This window comes from Erythrolamprus reginae, chromosome 1 (genome assembly GCF_031021105.1).
Source record: "Erythrolamprus reginae isolate rEryReg1 chromosome 1, rEryReg1.hap1, whole genome shotgun sequence".
In the NCBI taxonomy this organism is placed as follows: Eukaryota; Metazoa; Chordata; class Lepidosauria; order Squamata; family Dipsadidae; genus Erythrolamprus; species Erythrolamprus reginae.
In genome coordinates this window covers 339,926,699-339,950,282 of record NC_091950.1, presented here as the reverse complement: position 1 = coordinate 339,950,282, position 23,584 = coordinate 339,926,699, and the positions used below count along the sequence as shown (strand labels likewise).

Here is a 23,584-nt window from a genome sequence, read left to right as displayed (position 1 = left end):
ACAGGAGTTATCTACAACATATGGTTTAAGGACTATAACAGACACTGTGTAGGACAAACAGAAGACCAACAGAACACATATGAACACTAGCAGTTGAAAGACATGATGAAAATTCCTTAATTATTCTGTGTGCTGCTAAGGAGAGTGCAAGCAAGCAAACATGGGGTTAAATTTGATTGGTTGCAACATGCCCTCTCTCTGCTCTACCGAGTCAGTTTTCAAACTCAGTCGAGCCTACAGGGACATGTTTGATTTTTCTGTCAGTTTACTTTGATGATTGACTGACCATTTCTTCCAGCTTGGACTCTCCTTTACTTTGGTCTATATCCACACCTTATGGAGGATGTCTTCAGGGTTTTCTCATTGCCTCACGGCCATTCTTGCTGCCAGCGTGTGTGCAGGTTTGTCTGGTACACTGGCAAGAACCGCAACTGCCAAACAGCTAAGGAAGCCGGAATTCCTGCCCCACATGGATTAAACTCCATCTAAGCAGAGAGGCTTATGCTCTATAGGAGCTTTGCTAATTGCACTGCCGGTATTGGCTGAAATGTCTGGCCAGGATTCGTCTTTCAGCTCAGAGATTTCTAAGGCATTTGTGGCTTGGAGGCTTGCTTTGCATCCGTTTCTGATGGCAGCCATTTTGAGAGCCACAAGTTGCAAAAACCAGTAATTTCAATGCAGTGGTGAAGGTGCTAGCAACAATCCACCAGTCACTGTCCTGGTGATTGTCTCTGGCCAAGAAACAATCACCAACATGATTGTGACTATAACCACAGATGCCAGACTGTTCGGGTAGGGAGCTCATGCCCAGTCTCAGGTGACCCAGGGACATTGGCAACACCAACTTAGTCAACACCAACATCAATTTGTTGGAGCTTTGAGTGGTATTCCTGCCTCTATAACTCTTTGAAGCCCTGGTAAAGGGCTTTCATGTCCACATTCTGATGGACAATGTGGTGACCCAGTCCCATATCAACCATCATGAGGGCACGAAGTCCAGAGGCCTGATGAATGAGGCAGAGAAAATCAGACTGTGGGTGGAGCTACATGTGAGATCGCTTCAAGCGGAATACATCTTGAGCACCTAAAATGTGCAGGCAGACTGGCTAAGCCACTCCACAATAGATCCTGCAGAGTGGCACCTGCACCTACACATATTCAAGACTCTGTCCCAAAGGTTTGGACGACCAGTAGTAAACTTGTTTGCAACTCAGAACAATATGCAACCACCACGATTCTTCACCCCGCACCGGGGTGAAAGGAGTCAATGACCTCCACAGTCCTTGGCCACCAGAACTCTTGTATGCCTTTCCTCCCCTTCCCCTCATCTTGAGAGTGATTCAGAAGATGCTCACAGATAAGGCATCTCCTTGTCATTCCTCATTGGGCATGATGTTCTTGGTATGCAGTTCTAGTAGAATTATTGGTCTCTCGTTCTTGGTGTTTTCCCGACCTCAGGATCTCCTTCAGCCAGGGGACTCTGCTCCATCCAGACCCACAATGGTTACATCTGACCATTGGGCACTTTAGAGGGACCTCCTGTGGAATGACAGATTGTCCAACGAAGTAATCTTCACCATCCAAGCATCTTGACAATAATCCACCACTTGCATTTACAACATGACTTGGTTGGCCTATTGCAACTTTCATTCAAAGTCTCAACTGGCTCCACTGTCCATCTCAATTACACAAATTCTAGACTTCTTGCAGGTGGGATTTAATAAAGGTTTGGCTCCCAATACCATCTGCATACAAGTGGTATATATGCCATATGTGTACATAATATTATAAACTGGCACACAAAAATATACATTATCTACTATATAAAGTGTATGTACAAACACACACGCACAGGTCTTCTAAAATTATACACATTCAACCTCATTTACTGTGATAGGAAAAACATACTAGAAGGGGAAAAAAGAAAAAAATTCAAAAATTTTCTACTGGTTTGCGTACCTGACCGTACCCGTAGGAGCCCATCAATGCATTAGATCAACAGTCAAGTAATAAACTATACCCCAGTCAAAGAACTACCAACTCACAAAAGCAAGCTAACAATAAACAATAGCAATAATCAGGGATACTCCGACCAACACTGATAGGATAAAACAACTAGTATAGAGAGAGAGCAGGCCCATTCCTTCTAGCACTGTTCATATTATATAGTTCGGTAATGTAGCATCTGAAGAAAACAACCAAGCTTAGAGAGAGCACTGAAGACTCTACATAATTTATTTTATTTTTATTTATTTATTTATTTGTTTTGTCAAGTACGTATTGGTGGTGTACAAAGATATAATAATATATTTTTCTACGAAAACAGATATAATAATATTTATATACATGATACTAGTAAAAGAGAAACATTAAGACATGGGATGGAAGGCACACTGGTGCACTTATGCATGCCCCTTACTGACCTCTTAGGAATCCGGAGAGGTCAACAGTGGATAGTCTAAAGGAAAAGTTTTGGGTGTTAGGTGATGATACTACAGAGTTTGGTAGTGAGTTCTATGCATCAACTACTCAATTACTAAAATCGTATTTCCTGCAGTCGAGTTTAGAGGGTTTACTTTAAGTTTGTATCTGTAATGTGCTCGAGTATTGTTGTGGTTTAAGTTGAAGCAGTTGTTGACAGGAAGGAGGTTGTAGCAGATGATTTTATGGGCTAGCTTAGGTCGTGTTTAAGGTGACGTAGCTCTAAGCTTTCTAAACCTAGGATTGTAAGTCTAGATGCATAGGGTATTATGATGCAAGTAGAGGAGTGGAGGGCTCTTCTAGTGAAGTATCTCTGGACATTTTCTAGAGTGTTTTTAAAAATTAAAATAGTAAATTTTACTCAAATTTACTGTCAATATATTTTAGATTCAGGTTGCTTACCCAGCTTTTAATGACTTTATATGAATGTTCAGTAGTACATTCAGTAGTGCTATACATTTGTTAGAGCTATTAAACAGGTTAGAATCAAATAACTCACTATAACTGTAACATTAAATGGCAGGCAGTTATTGATATTAAGTTAGGCACATTCAGCTATAATTATTATGGAACGCAATGTCAAACTCTCATATGATGTTACTCAGTCATTCAGTTGCTTTTCAGCCTTCACAACCTGATCCTTTCACAAGGATTGTCTGCCATTAACTGTTTCCTTGTAATTCATTTTGTATCATCAGTGATAGTATCTAACAACCTTGTCTCTCATCAACTTTGTTTGATTTCTTCCCACCCCCCACCAAGCATTGGAGCTTACTCTTGTGTCTTTTGCCTTTGCATTATGGTTCTAAAATGTTTAAACATTGGGATCCTTATTAGTGTTTCTTGCAAGGCAACCAGTTTTGTGTTTTTTTAGTACTGTAATTATTTGCTTCCTATGGTCCAAGGTATTCTCAACCATTTTTCTCCAGCACCATAAATCAAAGGCATTAATTTATCTGCCCTTGGCCATTCTGATGGTACAGTTTTCATAGCCATATGTTTCAATTGGGAAAAAATATATTTTTTTTACAATTCATGCTGTTATTGTCAGTGTGATGTCTCTGCACTTGAATATTTTGTCTAGATCTGTCATCTTTCTCACAAGTAGCAGATGTCTTTTCATTTCATGGCTACACCATCACCAAGCCTGTGAATTTTTGAGCCTAGGAAGATAAGCATCAGCTTCTTCTCTGCTTATATCCAATGTTGGCATAATTTTATTTTTTTAGTTGTTGTTTTTTAAACCATTGAGCAGCAGACTGTCTTTCGCAGTGTTCTTTTCATCTTCAAGAAGAAATTCCTTAAATCTCCTTCATTTCCAGCCGTCATAGTGGTATAAACAGCTTTTTAAGGTTGTTGATATTTCTTCCAGAAGTTTTAATTATAATTTTTTTTCTAACCAGCCTTTTTATTTACACATGCTGCATGTAAGTTAAATAAATAAATAAGGTCATCATGCACAACTTTAGTACATTTCTGATTTAACTGCTCCATTAATTGCTGTAAGACATTTCCTGGTTATCATACAAATTGTTCACTTGGTCCAGTACACCTGTGTTTTTAAGAGTTGTTCACAATTTGTTGTTGTAGCCTATGTAGTCATTTTTTAATATGTTTGTTAATGTTATAAATTTCAGTCAGAAATTTGCAAGCATTCAATTTATCAAATTTATTTATTTTACTTATTCATTTTGTCCAATACACAATGGAGGTTATAGAGGATATACTCGTAGTAAAATATATCAAAGAAAGAATAGAAGAAAAGATATAGGAATAGAAGAAAAGATATGGGAGATATAGGAGATACAATAGAACAGGGGACGGAAGGCACGCTAGTGCACTTATGCACGCCCCTTACTGACCTCTTAGGAATCTGGAGAGGTCAACCGTGGATAGTCTAAGGATAAAATGTTGGGGGTTAGGGGATGACACTACAGAGTCTGGTAATGAGTTCCATGCTTCGACAGCTCGATTAGTAAAGTCTACGGAGAGGGGCGGCATACAAATTTAATAAATAAATAAAATAAATAAATATTTTTTTTACAGTCAAGTTTGGAGCATTTAATATTAAGTTTGAATCTGTTGTGTGCTCTTGTGTTGTTGTGGTTGAAGCTGAAATAGTCATTGACAGGCAAGACGGTGCAAACCTAATCCATTAAACTTATTCTTTATCTTCACTGCAAAATCAAAGGAAACATTGCTGATGTTGCTTCTTGTGAATCTGGTGATCTTATTTCTTTTCTTTAGTGTGGATTTTGCAAGAAATTAATGGTCTAGCCCAAAGACAAGATTTAATTTGGCTTTTTCTGGCTGAACATAACTTCTCCATCTATGCATATAAAGTGTATTTGTATAGTGATATCAAGAAATTGTTAGAAGGTGGTAGTTTTAGACTTCTTAAAGAAGGAATTTGCTACAAATATTGAATTTAATTGGCAGAACCATTTGTTTGTTTGTCACCTACTTTATTTTAGATGATATTTTCCTTTCAGCTTAAGTATTCCAGTCTGCTATAATTAGCATGTTGTCTTTTTTCGTTCTGGTGTTGTGCTGACATAGCGCTGTGAACTAGCAAGTTGCCTTCGACTTGAATTGAAATCATTAGGTCATTTGGGAGTTAATATTTGAGTATTAATTTTGATATCCTTTTGTTAACAATGATTATTACTCTATTCTTCTATGTGTTTTTTTGTTTACAGTAGAAGATCTACGGTTCTTCTGATGCGAGCTAGCACATTCCAGTTCATTTCAATTCACTGACTGATTCAGTCTTGTTTTCTGCTTTGAATAAGATCTAGATAGTTTTAAAGAATTGAGGTTGAAAGAAAGAAATTAACATATATTTCAGTACACAGATGGCAGTTTTCTCTACAGATAACATTTAACTATAGTGGGGGAAATGTGTGGTTTGCATTTGAAAAAACAAATCCAAGTTCGTTTGCAGAATAATTTATTATGTCTTCTGTCGTGCTATCAAAATAAATATATTAGGGCAACCTCCTCCAAACTAGATATTTCCTGATACGTTAGGATTGCAATTTTTCTGTTTCCAGCTGGTAGTCCTAAGACAGCAAGAGCATAGCAGACGAGGGAAGGTTGCATTAATATTGTATATGTTCAATATGGCTAAGGGTTCTTAATCATCTCAAATATATATCTTAGAGAAACTCACTAGAATTGGTGACTTATGCGGGATGAAGAATTTATATTTAAAATATAAATTATAATTAAGAGCTGGAAAAACAATTGATTCACGTTTGAACAAAAGGAAGGAAGCCATCTAAGATGGTTTTTAAATTTTAAACCTAAATCCAAAAGAACATATTTCAGCATGGAGGTCTATGGTTTGCTATTTTGCCTCCAGTTTGATTTGCACTAACATAAAACCATTGTGATAGTTGTCTACACATTCAGCAATATACAGTACTTATATATGCATTTTCTAGTATTGACTCCCAGTGACTGCCTGAACTAGGCAATATTCTGCAGGTTTCAAGGCAATTTTTTTTTTTAAAATGATTTTTAAGATGATGATATTTTCCCCCTTGGAAATGATTTTTAAGATGGCATCATAGAGATAATCTGTTTTTAGTGAAAGGCAGAGTTTATGTTTAGGTTAAATTAGGGAGATTTTTTAATTATTTTGGCTTGCTTGTTTTGCAAGTTAGTTTTGTTATCTGGTGTGTGTGTTTTTAGGATATTAGTTCCAAACTCTGGGAGATTCTTGCAACAGTTTTTTGTTGCTCCATGGAACTTGCCAAATTCCCCTGGGAGACTTTCAGGTTGTTTGCTGACTGGAGATCAAGCTGCATCATTGTTGGATGTTGGAGAAAGGCTGCGGGACATTACTGTCCAAAATAATCTGGACATGTCCCTCTGAGTGTGGAGATTTTTCTTTTCTCATTTGTGGCCCATGGCTATCACTGTAATTGTTCCAGCATCTAAAGTAGGCTGCTTTCCAAGTTACAAGACTAAATGGATCTCTCTTGGTTGCTGAGGCTAGTAGGGCTGAGTTGCCTAATTTTTTGACATTGGCCATTTAGTCAAAGGTTGGCCAAAGGATGGCACCACCATTCTCCATCCTGCTGGCTGGTTAGATGGCATACAGTGGTTAGTGCTGACAGTATTTACTGTCAATATTCATCATTATCAAGTTCATTTCATTGTTCGTCATTTCTGGAATTCCATGGACTCTGGCATGATCTAGGGGAGAGAGAAATGGCTGAGGCTGCATCTCCAGAATTTCTTTGGATGGATCATTCTGCTGGAAGAAATTAAGGCTTTTAATAATTTCTTTTTAAGAAATTATTTTCTCACGTTGCTTCTGATCTTTCTTCCAACTAACCTCAGATTGTGCCTCCTTGTTCTTGTGTTCACTTTCCTATTAAAAACACTTCCCTCCTGAATCTCATTTAATCCTTTAACACATTTAAATGTTTTGATCTTGTCTCCCCCCCTTTCCCTTCTGTGCTCCAGACTATACAGATTGAGTTCAGTAAATCTTTCCTGATAGGTTTTATGCTTAAGACCTTCCACCATTCTTGTAGCCCGTCTTTGGACCCATTCAATTTTATCAATATCTTTTTGTGAATATAAATACATAATATATAGTAAAAAACAAAAACCAAACATTAACATGGTTGTGGTAAAATAATCAAAATGAAGACAATGATTTGCGTTTTTTAGATGTGAGTGATACAAATTTGAGCAATTTTTAGATCAAAGTAAACTATTTTTAGACTGAACTATATAGTGTTTGCAATAACTGGAAAGATAATTGACTATTCTGATATCAATTTCTTTTCCTTAATGTCTTTCAGTCCCAGCAAAAATGCATCGTGATTTTTGCACTCGTTTGCTGCTTTGCAATTCTGGTTGCACTAATATTTTCAGCTGTGGATATTGTGGGAGAAGATGAATATGGACTCACAGAAAAAAACTGTCAAAATAACTGTCGGTAAGAGGTAACAAACAAAGCTTCTTTTTTGGGGATAAATGGCTGTGATGCAAAAGATACATAGAGAAAAAGTTTAAAATTGTCTTTAGAGGTACATGGCTCAGAGCTAGGTTATCTTTGCAGTCTCTTGGGGACTGGGCGGCATAGAAGTATAAATCAATCAATCAATCAATCAATCAATCAATCACACTATCACACGTACCCGAGTTCTGACATCCATAATTCGATCCTTTTCCTTTCTCTCTCCTCCTTCCTCTCTCATCTCTTTCCTTTCTCTCCCTCCCTTTCTCTTTCCTTTCTCTCCCTCCCTCTTTCTCTCTATCCTTTATATCTCTCACTCTTTCTTTGTTTCTCTTCCTCCTTCATTCCCTCTTTCTCTCCCTCCTTTTCTCTCCCTTTCCTTTCTCTCCCTCTTTCTCTCTATCCTTTATATCTCTCTCTCTCTCTCTTTCTTTCTTTCTTTCTCTCCCTCCTTCATTCCCTTTCTCTTTCTTTCCCTCCCTTTCTTTTCCTCCTTCTTTCTCTCTATCCTTTATATCTCTCACTCTTTCTTTGTTTCTCTTCCTCCTTCATTCCCTCTTTCTCTCCCTCCTTTTCTCTCTCTTTCCTTTCTCTCCCTCCCTCTTTCTCTCTATTTTTTATATATCTCTCTCTCTTTCTTTCTTTCTTTCTTTCTTTCTCTCCCTCCTTCATTCCCTCTTTCTCATCGAGCTGGCGGCGGGGTCAGTGGATTCGCCCACCTCCCGCACCTTACAGGGAACTATGCCTCCTACTACATAGTTCACAATGGTCGGTAAGACCCCACAGAGTCAGGCTCCTTCAGGTTCTGTCGACTGGTGGGCCCACGAGGGATAGCCTTCTCTGTAGCTGCCCCAACCCTCTGGAATTTGTTGCCCCTGAGATTAGGACTACCCCTACCCTACTGGCCTTCTGTAAAGCAGTGAAGATCTGGCTCTTCCAGTAGGCCTGGAACTGTTGATCTTACTATTAAATCTTTATAAGATCTGACAGAATGAAAGATGTATATGTTTTTTTTAAATGTTTTAATAGCAGTTTTTAAGTGTCTTGATAATTATGATGTTTTTTTATCTTTGTTGTGCGCCACTCAGTCCTTCAGGAATTGGGCAGCATACAAATTTAATAAATAAATAAATTTAATAAATTTTTAAAAGGTGAATTGAAATTCATTTGTAACAACAATGTGAATGTCAGATTTTTAAAATCATCTCTAATTTGACAACACCTTTCATTTCAACCCAAAGCTCAATAGTGAATGTGGGTTTAAATTGATCAGCTTGCATAATCATATTGCTGTTTTTCTTTTTTCTCTGCGTTAAAAACATACATACAACATGATATACCTTCAATACAACTTAGTAAGCATATTATCATTTATCATAATTTCATGTCCATTCTATTTGTATCGTTATTTATTGTACATGTCATTTATATCGTGCTACCTCATTCTCTAATTTCATTACCTGGATTACACACAAATTTGTTTTATCTTCCAATTAAGTTTGTCAGTATTGCTTATTTCCACTACCAGTTATTACATCTCTTGATTCTTAAATCTAGGCTATGTCGTGTTTCATTATCTTCCTTGTATCATTTACTTATCATTTGTTTTTCTTTATACTTATTTTTTCATAACTAAATACTCCTAGGCAGGTCCACATCTTCAAAAATAAAATATCAATTCATATTAAATGTTTTATACATTAGTAATGTACTTTACAATATAGGAGAAGATAAAAATTATTCAAGTTCAAAAATCTCAACAGACTTACTTATTTCATGCATTATTCATTATATTTCCCTCTGGTTGTAAAAATATATGGTTAATTCATTTCATCCATTTTTAATTATGGTTCTTCCCTCTTTGTAATACAGATATACCTTAACCAATTTTAAATTTAATCCATCAAATCAAATTTATATCAACCCTCTATTTATATCCATAATTATATTAGTACTTGTCTTAGTGTTTACTTATTTAAGTAATTCTTATACATTATCAATATTAATTATTATCATCAAGAATATACTACATTATATGGAAAAAAGGGAAATATAATATAATTTAATAGCAATTAAATATTTTTTAGACTTCCATCCTCTCAACTCCCCCCTTTTTTCTTCCTTGTAAAATTGTACCCCCAAGTTTTTCCCCTCTCTCCTTTTCTCTTCTTCCTATATAATAATTGTTTATGCTTCCCTTTCTCCATTTTCTTTTTTCTTTTTTAATTTGCTATCGCCAATATCTATATTCTCGCCTTATTCCTTTTATTATTTATTATTTTTTTATTTTGTCCAATACACAATAATATACAATGAAGCGTATAGAAATATAGTAGAGAAGATATAGGAAATATAGGAGAGTCTATAGGACAGGGGACGGAAGGCACTCTATGCCCCTTACTGACCTCTTAGGAATCTGGAGAGGTCCACTGTGGATAGTCTAAGGGTAAAATGTTGGGGGTTAGGGGTTGATACTATGGAGTCCAGTAATGAATTCCATGCTTCAACAACTCGATTACTAAAGTAATCATCATAGCATTCAATATAGTCATTAATCTGTTTATTTTCAAGGTTCTTTCCCTTTTTATCTTTTATCATTCACTATTTCTTCTTCCAGCTATTCTTCCTTTTTTGGTTCAACAACTTCAATATAGTCATTGATCTGTCCATTTTCGTAATTCTCTTCTCTTTTTATCTGTATTGTTGTCTGTATCTTCTTCCACCTGTTTTTCTTTTCCTAATTCCTTCTCCTCTTTGCTGTTTTGTTTTTTTAATTCCTTGTGATCATATTTTCAAATTCCTCACTGTGCTCAAAAGCTTTCTCTATTGCTGCTTTAAATCTGTATTCACATTCCAAGATCTCTTCAAAATAGTCCTTGAGAAAGGTTATAAGTCCCTCTTCTTCTGAAACATCCATATTACCAAAGTCACCATTCACCAATCTTTAATATCAGTTCAGCTGTGAGAAAATATCTGTCTCACAACCTAGTAAAATCCTCTTATCCAATGTTCCCAGTCCAAGGTCAGCAGCTGTTAAAACATCCACCAGTTTTCCACAATAATAATTCCCCCATCAAGCAGGTAACACTCCTCACCCACTCTCTAAATCCGTTCTTCCTGTTAATTAATATGCTAAGATATTTTCAATCAACTCATGTTAATTTCAAACATTTCTTGGTTCAAAATTAATTCATTATTTCAATATTTCTAAAATTCTCAAAGAACGGGCTTTAGTTAATGCTCTTAAATTTTTTTTCTCTTCCATAGCCTTCTGTGCTAAGTAGCTGCCTCCATTAAATTTTTTCAAGTCGTTTTCTTCCCATTTTAATTTTTTTTAAAAAAGTTGCAAATCTTCTCTTCAGCAAAGTAATTCACCATTGCAACCTTTATTCTTCAAGAGCGCCTGTTTGAAGGTGGGAGTTGTTCACTATTGTTGGTGTTGCCCCAAGTCTGCGGAGAGGGGCGGCATACAAATCTAATAAATAAATAATAATAATAATAATAATAATAATAATAATAATAATAATAATATGACTTAGACGCTTTTGAAATGATGCATTTTTTGTATGAGAGTAATCAATATAGCTTATTGGTCTTGAAATAGAAAAGATCTTTCCAAATGAATTGAATTGATACAAAAATGTACTGGACTGGTGTGTTAGCGACCCCAAATTATATACAGTGGTACCTCGACATACGAGTCTAATTCGTTCCAGTCCCGAGCTCGTATGTCGATCAACCCGCATCTCGAGCGAATGCCTTTAGACTTTGTTTTTCATGCCGAGATAACTGGAAGCAAGGAATTCTTGCGCCACCTAGTGGAAGATCGGCTCATATCCCGAATTTGAGCTTGGGTGTTGAACAGAAAATTTGCTCGCGTATCGGCTCGTAACTTGGAATACTCGCATGTGGAGCAGCTTGTATCTAGAGGTACTACTGTATTTACAATTGATGGCCATGTACATTTTGTAAATTAATGCAAACCAGATTTAAAAAGTATCTAAGGGGTAGAATAATTAAAAAGAAAAGTGGAAAATGGCATAACCAGAAAAAGTCATCTCATGTATATGTAAGTATGTGTGTGTGTGTGCATGCGCTTTTGAAAAGAGCAGTAGCCTCCAACCTTTTGGGCACCAGGGATCAGTTCCATGGAGAGAGTTTTTTCTGTGGACTGGAAGGGTTGTGGTTTTGTGTGCTGCCTGCATATCACAGATGGGGCTTTGCATATTTACATGGCCCAGTTTCTGCTATGCCACAGCCCAGTGCTGATCCGTGGACCAGGGTTTGGGAATTTTAGAGAAAGTATAAATAAGAAATAAGAGTTGAATATTAAACAAAACTAAATATTAAAAAACTAAAATGTCATAGATCTTAAAAGTCTGAATTATCATTAATTGCTTATAAATATTTAAAATGTATTATATCTCTTTAAAAGAAAATGAATCACAATTAAGTTTGAGCTGAGAATGAATATCAAGGATTTCAATCAATACGGTATAAATCACTGTCTAAGTTATCAGCTATAATTAATTAAACCCATTCTGAAAATCTATTCTAATTTGAATATCTCATGAAGTTAAATATAGACTGTCTGCATAGAGTAATTCAATTTTGGCTGCAATACAAATCTATATTTCAAATTATAGTCAAAGAATGGTTTTTAGTTTGAGCTGAATTCTATCAGATTTAAAGTACACAGCTATCCTGGGCATTGAAACATAGCCTCACAACTAAGTTAATCATTCCTCTGAGGAGATCAAACAGCTTTTCTAATAAAAAGGATTTAAGATTTTGTGCAGTTAGCATATATAAAGATAACTCAGCATACATTAAAACAGTGCTTCTCAATTATTTTGGGTTACACCCCCTCCCCCAGGAAGAAGTAAACATTTTATGTGCCCCCAACTCGCCATGACTGTTAAGACTCCCCAAATTGCACTTTATTGTGAGACACACATCCTATCTGACACTTGTACCAATACCTCCATCATGTTCCTCAGCATTGTGTCCAGGGCAGCACATTTTTAAAAAAAATGTTGCGCCGGTTAGAGAAGTTTGATATTTTTTAGAATGGGCTCCCTGGACACAACACCAAGGAACGCGATAGAGGTACAGGTACAAGTGTCAGGTAGGATGTGCATCCGACTCCCTGCAGCAAAAAAAAAAAACCATGTTCCCTATGGTCACATGCCCTCCCTGGCATTGCTCGACTATTTGAGAAGCGCTGCATTAAAGAAATGTGTTGTTAGTAATTATTAATAAAAATATTGCAAGTTAATATGTTAATATGTTAAAGGGTTAAATAAGGTTCAGGAGAGAAGTGTTTTTAATAGGAAAGTGAACACAAGAACAAGGGAGCACAATCTGAGGTTAGTTGGGGGAAAGATCAGAAGCAACGTGAGAAAATATTATTTTACTGAAATAGTAGTAGATGCTTGGAACAAACTTGCAGCAGATGTGGTTGGTAAATCCACAGTAACTGAATTTAAACATGCCTGGGATAAATATATATCCATCCTAAGATAAAATACAGGAAATAGTATAAGGGCAGACTAGATGGACCATGAGGTATTTTTCTGAAGTCAGTCTTCTATGTTTATATATTAAAAAGGAAATTTGGCTTTTAAAATTAATTTTATTTGTAGGAAGGAGTTTTCCCCGAAGTATTGATATCAGAATATCAGATATGATAAAATGATCCAATTGCTCATTACATCTCCAGCAATTTTTAGAGAATAAATGGTCAATTTTGGTAAACAATTAGCAGCAGTAGACAAGACTGGTATTTAATAAACTAATGATTAAACCTCCTATATCACTCAGTAAAATTTGAAGTGAACTTAACATTCTTCCACTGGAATTTCCATCATTTTATTTGTGTGTGGTTGTCCATGTGGGTGTGGGTGTGCACGCGTATGTGTTACTGATTCAAATTCTGTATCCATTTAAGCATAAAGCCTTCTTTATAAATTTTGTAAATAAGGGCTAACAGGCCTTCTGCTCTATCTATCTATCTATCTATCTATCTATCTATCTATCTATCTATCTATCTATCTATCCATCCATCCATCCATCCATCCATCCATCCTTCCATTCATTTGATTTAATTGCACCCTTCTCCGAGGACTCGGGGCGGCTTACAACATATAAAAGAAACAATGTAAACATCCTAGTCTAATTCATTTAAACTCTAAAACCCCAGTAATATTAAAAATCAATCATTCCCATTCATACAATAAACGTACATTACATTTGTCAGCCAGGGAACTAGAGTTTAATGGCTCCAATACTCGTGACATAGATAAGTCTTTAGACTCTTGCGAAAGGTGAGGAGGGTGGAGGCACTGTGAATCTCCAGGGGGAGCTGATTCCAGAGGGCTGGAGCCCCCACAGAGAAGGCTCTTTCCCCTAGGCCCAGCCAAGTGACATTGTCTACTTGATGAGATGTGGAGAAGACCAACTCTATGGGACTTAACCGGACTCTGGGACTCATGTGGCAGGAGGCGGTCCCGCAGGTAATCTGGTCCGAGGCTATGTAGGGCTTTATAGGTCATAACCAACACTTTGAATGGCATTCGGAAACCAATCGGCAGCCATTGCAGACCAGGGAGTGCTGGAGAAACATGGGCATACCTGGGAAGGCCCATGACCGCTCACGGGGCTGCATTTTGCATGATTTGCAGTTTCCGAACACTCTTCAAAGATAGCCCCATGTAGAGAGCATTGTAGTAGTCAAACCTCGAGGTGATAAGGGCATGAGTGACTGTGAATAAAGACTCTCTGTCCAAATAGTGCCGCAACTGGTGCACCAGGTGAACCTGGGCAAACGCCCCCCTCACCACAGCCAAAAGATGATGTTCCAAAGTCAGCTGTGGATCTAGGAGGACACCCAAGTTGTGGACCCCTCTGGGGGGGTTAAAAGTCCCCCCCCCCGAGTGATGGACGGACAGATGGAATTGTCCTTGGGAGGCAGAACACACAGACACTCCGTTATGTCAAAGTTTGCATCCTCACTTTTATAACTTTTATTACATCATTTGTTATTATCTTGCAATATTTTATAAGATAACTTTTATAAGATAACTGATATTGTATTTTTATAGTGTTATGTATTCTGTTCTGCATTTTTTACTGAATGACAGGTGGCTTACCATTTTTATAGAGAAATAAATATATAGATAAGTAAGATATACATTATCATTTGCAACAACCATAAAAAGCAATGCGCACTAATATTCATGTGAGCTGAAACTAGATTTCATGTGTTTAAATTAACAGATAATAAAATGACTTATAATCTAGTGCCTACATTTTGAAATGAGGGCAAGAATATTTTTTTATTTTTAAAAAATATTCCTATCTTTTTCTTTTTAAATTATAAATGTATGTATATGTATATCTTTAATTGGTTAATTCAAATTGTCTTCTTCCACTACACATAAATTTGGTATTTGTATATTTCCCCCCTTCTTTTTCTAAGGAAAGGGGCATTTTTAATAAAGCACCTAGCTTCTGTTTAAAACAATAAACCATGCAATAAAAGAGAATATCAGTAAGTTGAAGATCAAATTTGTACTGTAGAATCTTTGATAACCTCTGAGCTGGGTTGTTTACTTGCAGATGTTTCATTATCTGCCTGGGTAATACAATCATTGCTATAGTTTATTATCTGCCTAGGTAACATAATCATTGCTAAAGTTACCTAGTGATGCTACCTTATTGATAATCAATCAAAGGGTACCAAGAGCTTCACAACAAAGCAGGCATTTTGTATTATTATTGTGCAAACTATGCGATTGAGGCTAGACACAGACCACATTTTTTATATCTGAAGAATATATTATTATTATTATTATTATTATTATCATCATCATCATCATCATCATCATCATCATCATTCACACACACACACACACACACACACACACACACATACCAACCATTTTTATGCCAGGCGAAAACTGCCCTGTCAAAAGCATATGACTTAGCTGGATTTCAGAAGAGAAAAAGGATTAGAACCAACAATCCAAATAATTCTTGCACATCAATGGATTCCGTGTATATATACAGAAGAGGGAAAGCATTGATAAACATAATACAAAATTTGGCAATTGTGTTACAGAAATACCCACCGGGGGGGGGGGGCACATGACCTTGGGGAACATCCTTTTTTTGCCTCAGGGAGTAGCAGTTTTTTGCACCAAACAAGAGCACACAGCACAGAGTAGGAGATATGAAGTGCATATAACAAACCCTTAAGAGACACCATGGAAAAATATTTAACAGGGATGAAAAGAAAGAGGGAGGGAGATGGAGATAATGAGACAAACGTAAGTCTCCTGAAAGCTAAGATGAGGAAATATGAGGAAGCATATGTAGCACTTGGCTTCAGTGACTACGATGGGAGATGAGGAAAGACCAGCATGTTTATTGTGTCTCAAAATGTTGCAGACAGCATGAAGGCAAATAAATTAAGGCTTCACTTAAACACATTACACCCCGATAAGCTGATTGAGTTTTTTCAGTGAAAATGTGTGAAATATTGCAAATAATCATACCAATGGAGAATTTGGGGGGGGGGCGCAAAATGTTTACTTCTTCCTAGGGGGGCATAACAGAAAATAATTGAGAAACACTGCCTTAATGTTAGAATTAAGATGACCAAACACATCTCTTGGGAAATGTGTCTGGTCTTCTGGCCCATGATCCTTTTGCCAAGGAAGGACCTTTAGCAGACCCTGACTAGAGTCCTCATCAAACCATGTTAGGTAAGGCAACCCCTTAACAGGAAGGTTCTTTGATCACAGACTATTATTTGCCCATAATACTTCTAAACCTTAATATTCTTAAATAGATTTGAAAAAGCGCAACCAAAAGAATCCAGTAGGCACAATAGATATGGAATCTTTCATTTCTGTTTCAATTAGTACATTAATGTTGTGGGAGAATTGTGGTATTATACTTGAAGGGCAGAGAGATTGAAATCTGGGCATTTTTTTCTTCTTTCATTATTTTAGAGTTGATGGGTATAGGAAACTAGATGCTAAAAACTCCTGGCTCTTCCATACCCTGTACATTTGTTCTTCTTTCTACATAGGTTTCTAGATCAAGATGATACTGGATACATAGTATATCTATTATGTATTCCATTTGGGGAAACAATATAGGGAGAGTGCAGAAAAGGGCAAAAAAACGTGAGCAAAAGAAATTAAAGATCTGAGATAAGAAAAAGAAACAACATAATCTAATTTACACCAACAGATTCACTAGATATTTCTCTGTCCTTGAAAACTGTCATTGCTTGCAGCATATATATACTGCAACTACTTCATACATATTTTCTATATTAACTTCTCATATTTTTAGTTTTCTCTATCCTCTCAACTTATCTTGGAGCAGGATTCTCATTCATTCTCTCAATATGACCAAACCACCCCAACATATTACGTTTGTATTTGTCATTTCACATCGATATGCATTTAGTAACAATTCATTTGTTTTTTTCCTTTCATTCACTGGCTGTTGCTATCCCTTACTTCTTAATACTTTTTAAGTGCATTTAAATACATTTGCATGCTTAGAATACATTTACAGCAAATACATTTCTGGTTCTACATTCAAGTTATTTTTATGTTTTTCTTGATACATCCAACTCTCATTTCCAAATAATGTACTAGGTAAAGCATATTGTCATACAGGAGAATTGTCACATTTTTTGATGAACACTCATTCATCATAACAAACCACATATTATCCACCATCCCTTTACCACTATTTATTTGTACATCTTAAATTTTTCATTAATAATATTTTTCATAAACATTCCAACAAGGTATAGGCATTCCATCTACTTGCTGTAATTTTCACCATTTATTTATAATTGGTGCTCACTCTATATTTTTCTTATCAAGGACTAAGACCTATCTTGATGATACTTCATCAGTTTCCGTACAAGTTAATACAGTGATCTCTCGGTTAGCGCGGGGGTTACGTTCCAAGACCTCCCGCGCTAACCGATTTCCGCGTTATATTGGATGCGGAAGTAAAACCACCATCTGCGCATGTGCGCCATTTTTTTCATGGCCGCACATGCGCAGATGGTGGAGTTTGCGTGTGGGCGGCGGGGAAGACCAAGGGAAGATTCCTTCAGCCACCCAACAGCTGATCTGCTCCGCAGCGCGGAAGCAGCGAGGAGCCGAAGATGGGGTAAAGGCAAAGGGGAAACCCCATCTTCGGCTCCTCGCTGCTGCCGCGCTGCGGAGCGGATCAGGTGTTGGGTGGCTGAAGGAACCTTCCCTTGGTCTTCCCGCCAGATCACTTGCCGCTTGCCGCTTGCCAGTCCACACACGCCCCCCTGGATGAGCTGGCCACAGGGGCGAGGGGTGGGGATGAAGGGGCAGGACTTCCCGGGCGGAAGGCATGCTCGGCTCTGCCGCTCCAGCCCCTTTTGGTCGAGCCTCCCTAGCCAAGCGACTGCCTTCTGTCGCAGCGGGGAACATCGGCGCAGGAGGCAGGAGAGGACCGGGCGACCGGAGAAGCAGCGCTGCCGCCGCCACGCCTGGCTCGACTTCCCTGGCTGCTTGGCCGGGGAGGCTCGGCCGAAAGGGGCTGGAGCGGCAGAGCCGAGCACGCCTTCCACCCAGGGAGTCCTGCCCTTTCATCCCCGCCGACCACAGGGGCGAGGGGTGGGGATGAAGGGGCAGGACTTCCCGGGCGGAAGGCGTGCTCGGCTCTGCCGCTCCAGCCCCTTTCGGCCGAGCCTCCCTAGCCAAGCGACTGCCTTCCGTCGCAGCGGGGAACATCGGCGCAGGAGGCAGGAGAGGACCGGGCGACCGGAGAAGCAGCGCTGCCGCCGCCACGCCTGGCTCGACTTCCCTGGCTGCTTGGCCGGGGAGGCTCGGCCGAAAGGGGCTGGAGCGGCAGAGCCGAGCACGCCTTCCACCCAGGGAGTCCTGCCCTTTCATCCCCGCCGACCACAGGGGCGAGGGGTGGGGATGAAGGGGCAGGACTTCCCGGGCGGAAGGCGTGCTCGGCTCTGCCGCTCCAGCCCCTTTCGGCCGAGCCTCCCTAGCCAAGCGACTGCCTTCCGTCGCAGCGGGGAACATCGGCGCAGGAGGCAGGAGAGGACCGGGCGACCGGAGAAGCAGCGCTGCCGCCGCCACGCCTGGCTCGACTTCCCTGGCTGCTTGGCCGGGGAGGCTCGGCCGAAAGGGGCTGGAGCGGCAGAGCCGAGCACGCCTTCCACCCAGGGAGTCCTGCCCTTTCATCCCCGCCGACCACAGGGGCGAGGGGTGGGGATGAAGGGGCAGGACTTCCCGGGCGGAAGGCGTGCTCGGCTCTGCCGCTCCAGCCCCTTTCGGCTGAGCCTCCCTAGCCAAGCGGCAGCCTTCCACCGGGAGGCTCAGCATTCCGTCAGTCGCAGCGCTGGCTGTCAACTTTTCTTTTTAGCATTGGGGAGGCAAGTCAGCTCCTGCCCAGTTTTAAAAAGAAAAGTTGACAGCCAGCGATTGTTCCGCTGCTGCCAGCATGGCCTGGCTGGCAGCGGAAGATGTAACGGAGCCCACGGGGGATTCGCCTTCCTCCCACCCGCAGCCGAGACTGATCGTGGGCTCCTTCGCAACCTCGGAGAGCTTCCGGGGCATGAAAGCTCACGAAAACCAGGAAGCTCTCCGAGGTTGCGAAGGAGCCCACGATCAGTCGGCTGCCGGCGGGAGGAAAGCGAATGCCACGGGGCTGGGCTCGGCTCCCCCCTCGGCTCCCCCCCTTACCAGCCCCGCCGCGGAAGGCTCCATTCTGTTCCCTGCCGGCCCGATTGAGCGGCCGGCGGTCTCCATTCAGGGAACAGAATAAAAAAAAATTTATTTTTTAATATTTTATTTTTTTTAATAATATTTTTTGAAAAACCGCGTTGCAGCGTTTCGCGCTAATCGAGAACGCGCAAGTCGAGGGACCACTGTATATCATTTTAGTATGTTCAGCAGTATACAGATGTAGATGTCCTTGACATGATTGTCTTTTTTCTTGTTCAAATTTATCTTTCTTGTAATGTGTAGTACAGACAGTCAATGTTTTCATTTTTAATCATCAATATTTAGTCACCCTTCCTCCAGAAGCAATTTGCATTCTTAATCTATTGCCACTTAACCAGAAAAAAAATCATTACAAGAAAATTTATTCTGATGCAAAAATATTTTTTGTCTCTTAGTGAAAATATAATACAAAACCTGACCCTGTGCCTTTTGTTTCTATTGTTGTTGTTTTTTAAATCTTATTCTGGGAGATGGTAACCTTGGAAGACAGAACTCAAACAATTGATCTATCTAACTCAATGCTATGTGCACTGAGTAGCAGAATCTCTTTAGAAATTGTACTTCAATATATTTTAGATTTTATTTTCAACCAGATTCTATTATAAAACTTCAACATTTCTGAAATCTAAGGCATTTGGCTTTAAAAAATAAAATAATAATTAAAATTTAAAGCGGATAACATTTGTAATCATTAATGCTAATTTGGGAACAAAATATGGCACAACAAAGAATGAAGGATAGCAGAGATACAAGTATGTGCAGAGTAATGTACCACAATTCCCCCACCCCCATCCAAACCCCAAATCTTCAGTTAAGGAAGTGTAGTAGATGACCAGGTGAGACTGAGGGAAGGGTCAAAGGTATTACAAGGCACTACTCCCTGAACAATTTATACTGATTTTAACTGCCTGGATCTCCTGATTTCCCTAGTGCTTGACAGGAAGAGATTGAAGATCCCACCATCACTCTACCCCAGAAAGTTAATGCATTTCTAAAATGGGAACATTTGAAAACCTGTCTTGTGTTTTCTTTGTGTCTTCTCAGAGTCACTCTTGTGGAGAATATTCCTGAGGGCATAAACTATTCAGAAAGTGCACCATCCCATTTGTCTCTTTTCCAGGGGTGGATGAATTTACTTAATATGGCTAAATCATCTGTTGACATAGTGTCTTCTGAATGGAACCTCAGTCACAGTCATCCAACTCCATGGCAGGTACATTTTTCAAAATTTTCAAGTCTTATTGTCTGCTTGTTTTACAGTTTTGCAGTTCAATCTTGCTAAATATTGATTCAGACTCATATGGTCTGAATCCTTCAGGTTGTATTTAAATAAGAAAATAATTTCCAGTTATTCTCATTGTGAGATTGAAGCATTTGCCTGTAGAATAGTATTTCAAAATAAGTAATATTTCAGATCATATAAGTTTAATACTGAAAATGGTGATACCAGATTATAAAGAGTTTCTTAATTTGATCATGGACTTTTTCATGTTTTATTATAATAATATTTTTCATATGTATTTAGGCAGAAAATAGAATCATTTTTAAAGAAATTACTAAATTAGTTTACATATCCTTATAAACTGTCCTGGTTGTTGGATTGCAATGATGCCAGCTGGGATTCTGGGAATTGTTATTTAATGAGGGTGGGAAGGTTCCAATAAAGAATAAACAGTGCCCATTTTGTTAGTCAAATTCCTTTCTGCTTGTTTTTTTGATAATGTTAATTTATCACAGTGATTTAAAACAGTCCTGTTTTTTTTTTACTCTGGTTAGAATAAAAAGTTTTTCTAATATATGGCAAATATAATTTTTGTGCTCTTTGTGAAGTATCCCAGCCATACAAACTGAAAACAGACTCAGAACACACATTGCAAAACAATTAAGTAGCCTGCAAGCTCCAACTACTCAGGATATCACCCCCAATCCACAAACATCAACTAATCAGCATACCTCAGTTACATCAACAACCCCAGGTGTTACCCCACTGACTCACCAGAAAGTTTCAACACAGCATGCAGCTGCTGAGCCATCAAACCACACCCACCCACTAGTATTTATAGAGGGAAGGCACCCACCCACCAGTATTTATAGAGGGAAGGCAGCTCAGGTCTCGCTGTGTTCACCCTAGAACAAGGACAGAAACACCAGTCTGAAGTTGACGAGTGGGACCTCGTCGAAACGTTGCCAGAAATCTCTGAATCCTACACAGGAAGAAACCCGAATATGCCAAGACCGTCAGAGAGGGAGAGGGAGAGGGAGAGAGAGGGAGAGAAACAAATTTATCCTTTTCCCCTTTTTCATTAAAATTACACAATTCTCCTCTTTCCATAATCAACTCTTTTTAATGAGGAAATCATGGGATTTGTTATGGGATGCGTGAGAAGCACCTACCCTTTTGTGTTTTAATTCCATGTTAATACATTATTTTTATTTTGGGGTTGTGAACTGCCCAAAGTTTGGTTTAAAATGAGTGACCATATCAATGTTTTACATACATACATACATACATACATACATACATACATACATACATACATACATAAATCTATCTATCTTTTCCTTATAGGGGCAGCAAATTTTTGAAAAATTGGAAGAATTATTGTCCCAAAATATTGAAATCAAATTGGTGAGTGATATTCTTCACCAGAAGTCCAAATTATTAAATGACTTGGAAAAAAAGGGTAAGGGCATGGACTTTGTTTTGTCTTATTATAGTGATAAAGCTTTATTGCTTATGTCACACATATGGGTTGTTGATATGATATACAAAATCATTGCTGGATTATGCCTTGCAAATTTAGGCATTTTTTATTTTCATTTTGTTCTGTGGAAAAATTGAACATGATTAAATACATTACTAAATAAATAGTAATATATTTATTTTACAATATTTTAGAATTTCTGTTTTACAATTGAAATTGTAACTAATATAATTTATTAAAAATGCAAGGCTAGTAAGGAGGACATTGATGGAATTTGCATAAATTGTAATCTGTTCTGTTTTATAGAGAAGCTTTAAGAATGGTAATGTTTAGTAATAGGAAAAATAATGTATACACCTTTTAAAATTTCAATAAATTTAAATCAGGTGCTGATTTCTCCTTCTAATAATCCAACTGTTCTTCATACTGCATTTACAGAAATGCAAAAATACTACAGTTATCTATAACTTTATCTTGTTACTATTTTAATAGGATTTTTATGCTTTTAGGTAACTCATAATTTACTCACATCATTTACTGTGTCCATGTCAGGCACTAAAAGGCTCTACTGTGTTACCTAGTGAAGATAAACATTCATCAACATTCAACTCACCAATACTTTAAACCATTATTGTGTCAACATTCAATTATTCAAGATGCTCTATGGGAATGTTAACTAATTTTTAATAATATTTGGTTTCATTAACCAAATATTAAAGAGAGAAAAACAAGTTTTGGGATTTTATTGTTAGCAAATATTCTGAATCCTAAGGTTAGATGCACTGTATCTATTTGGGAGGTGGGAGGTAAAAGTTAAAAAAACAACACTCCCATTCTGGAACTTCCTTGTAATTCACGTCAAAATCAGGCTCATTTTCTCATTCACTTTGCAGGGAGGTGTGAAACCAGATGCTGTGGTGAGATGGCCAACAGAATGGTGGTAAGTTATCCTAGAATGAGAAAATAACATCGAAATTTAGACATGCATAAATAAAAGAAAAAGAAATTTGGAAAATAAAAATTGGAAAATATCCCTTAAGTTCCCATGGAGCTTCTATATTTGAATGTTGACGCTTGTGGATTCTGTGTGATCCAGTGAATTGCATTTGTACTTGGATGTAAACTTTAATTTTACTACAAGGTCTTTCATAGACTTGTTAGCTGACCTGGCGCCATTAATCTGCCAGTCTGCATAAATGGGGGGGGGGAAATTAAATCCTATTCAAATGAACAAGCAACCTGAAATCTACCTGAGTCTGCCTTAGAGTAGTGGGCTTTTCATATTTCATGCTGCTACTATATAAAAGTTTTCTCTCCAAGTGCCAGTAGTATTTCAAAATTGCAGATCCGTATGGTGAGTTCTTAAAAACAAATGTAAAACATATGATAAGTATGCCCTGCAGATTCTGTTTTAAGATATCTATAAGTTGTCAAGTTGTATCCGAAATGGGGAAGGATGAAAGAGAAATTCCAAATTATAAAATAAACCTATTCAAATGTCTCATAGAATTAACCTAAAGTATTTATAGGATATTCTGTTCAATGTTTCATAACATTGGGAAGCTGTGACATCTATTGGGCAAGGGATTTGCAGGCCAGACTTCCACTCT

The 23,584-nt window shown here is 38.2% G+C and overlaps 1 protein-coding gene across 1 annotated transcript in view; it reads left to right on the top strand.

Moving 5' to 3' along the window:
• Positions 1-23,584, top strand: part of PLD5 (phospholipase D family member 5) — a 107,516-nt gene that overhangs the window by 61,463 nt on the left and 22,469 nt on the right. The window contains exons 3-4 of the mRNA XM_070740742.1: positions 20,314-20,482; positions 21,839-21,953. Of these exons, the coding sequence (XP_070596843.1) occupies positions 20,314-20,482; positions 21,839-21,953 (284 nt within the window). The remainder of the gene's footprint in view (positions 1-20,313; positions 20,483-21,838; positions 21,954-23,584) is intronic.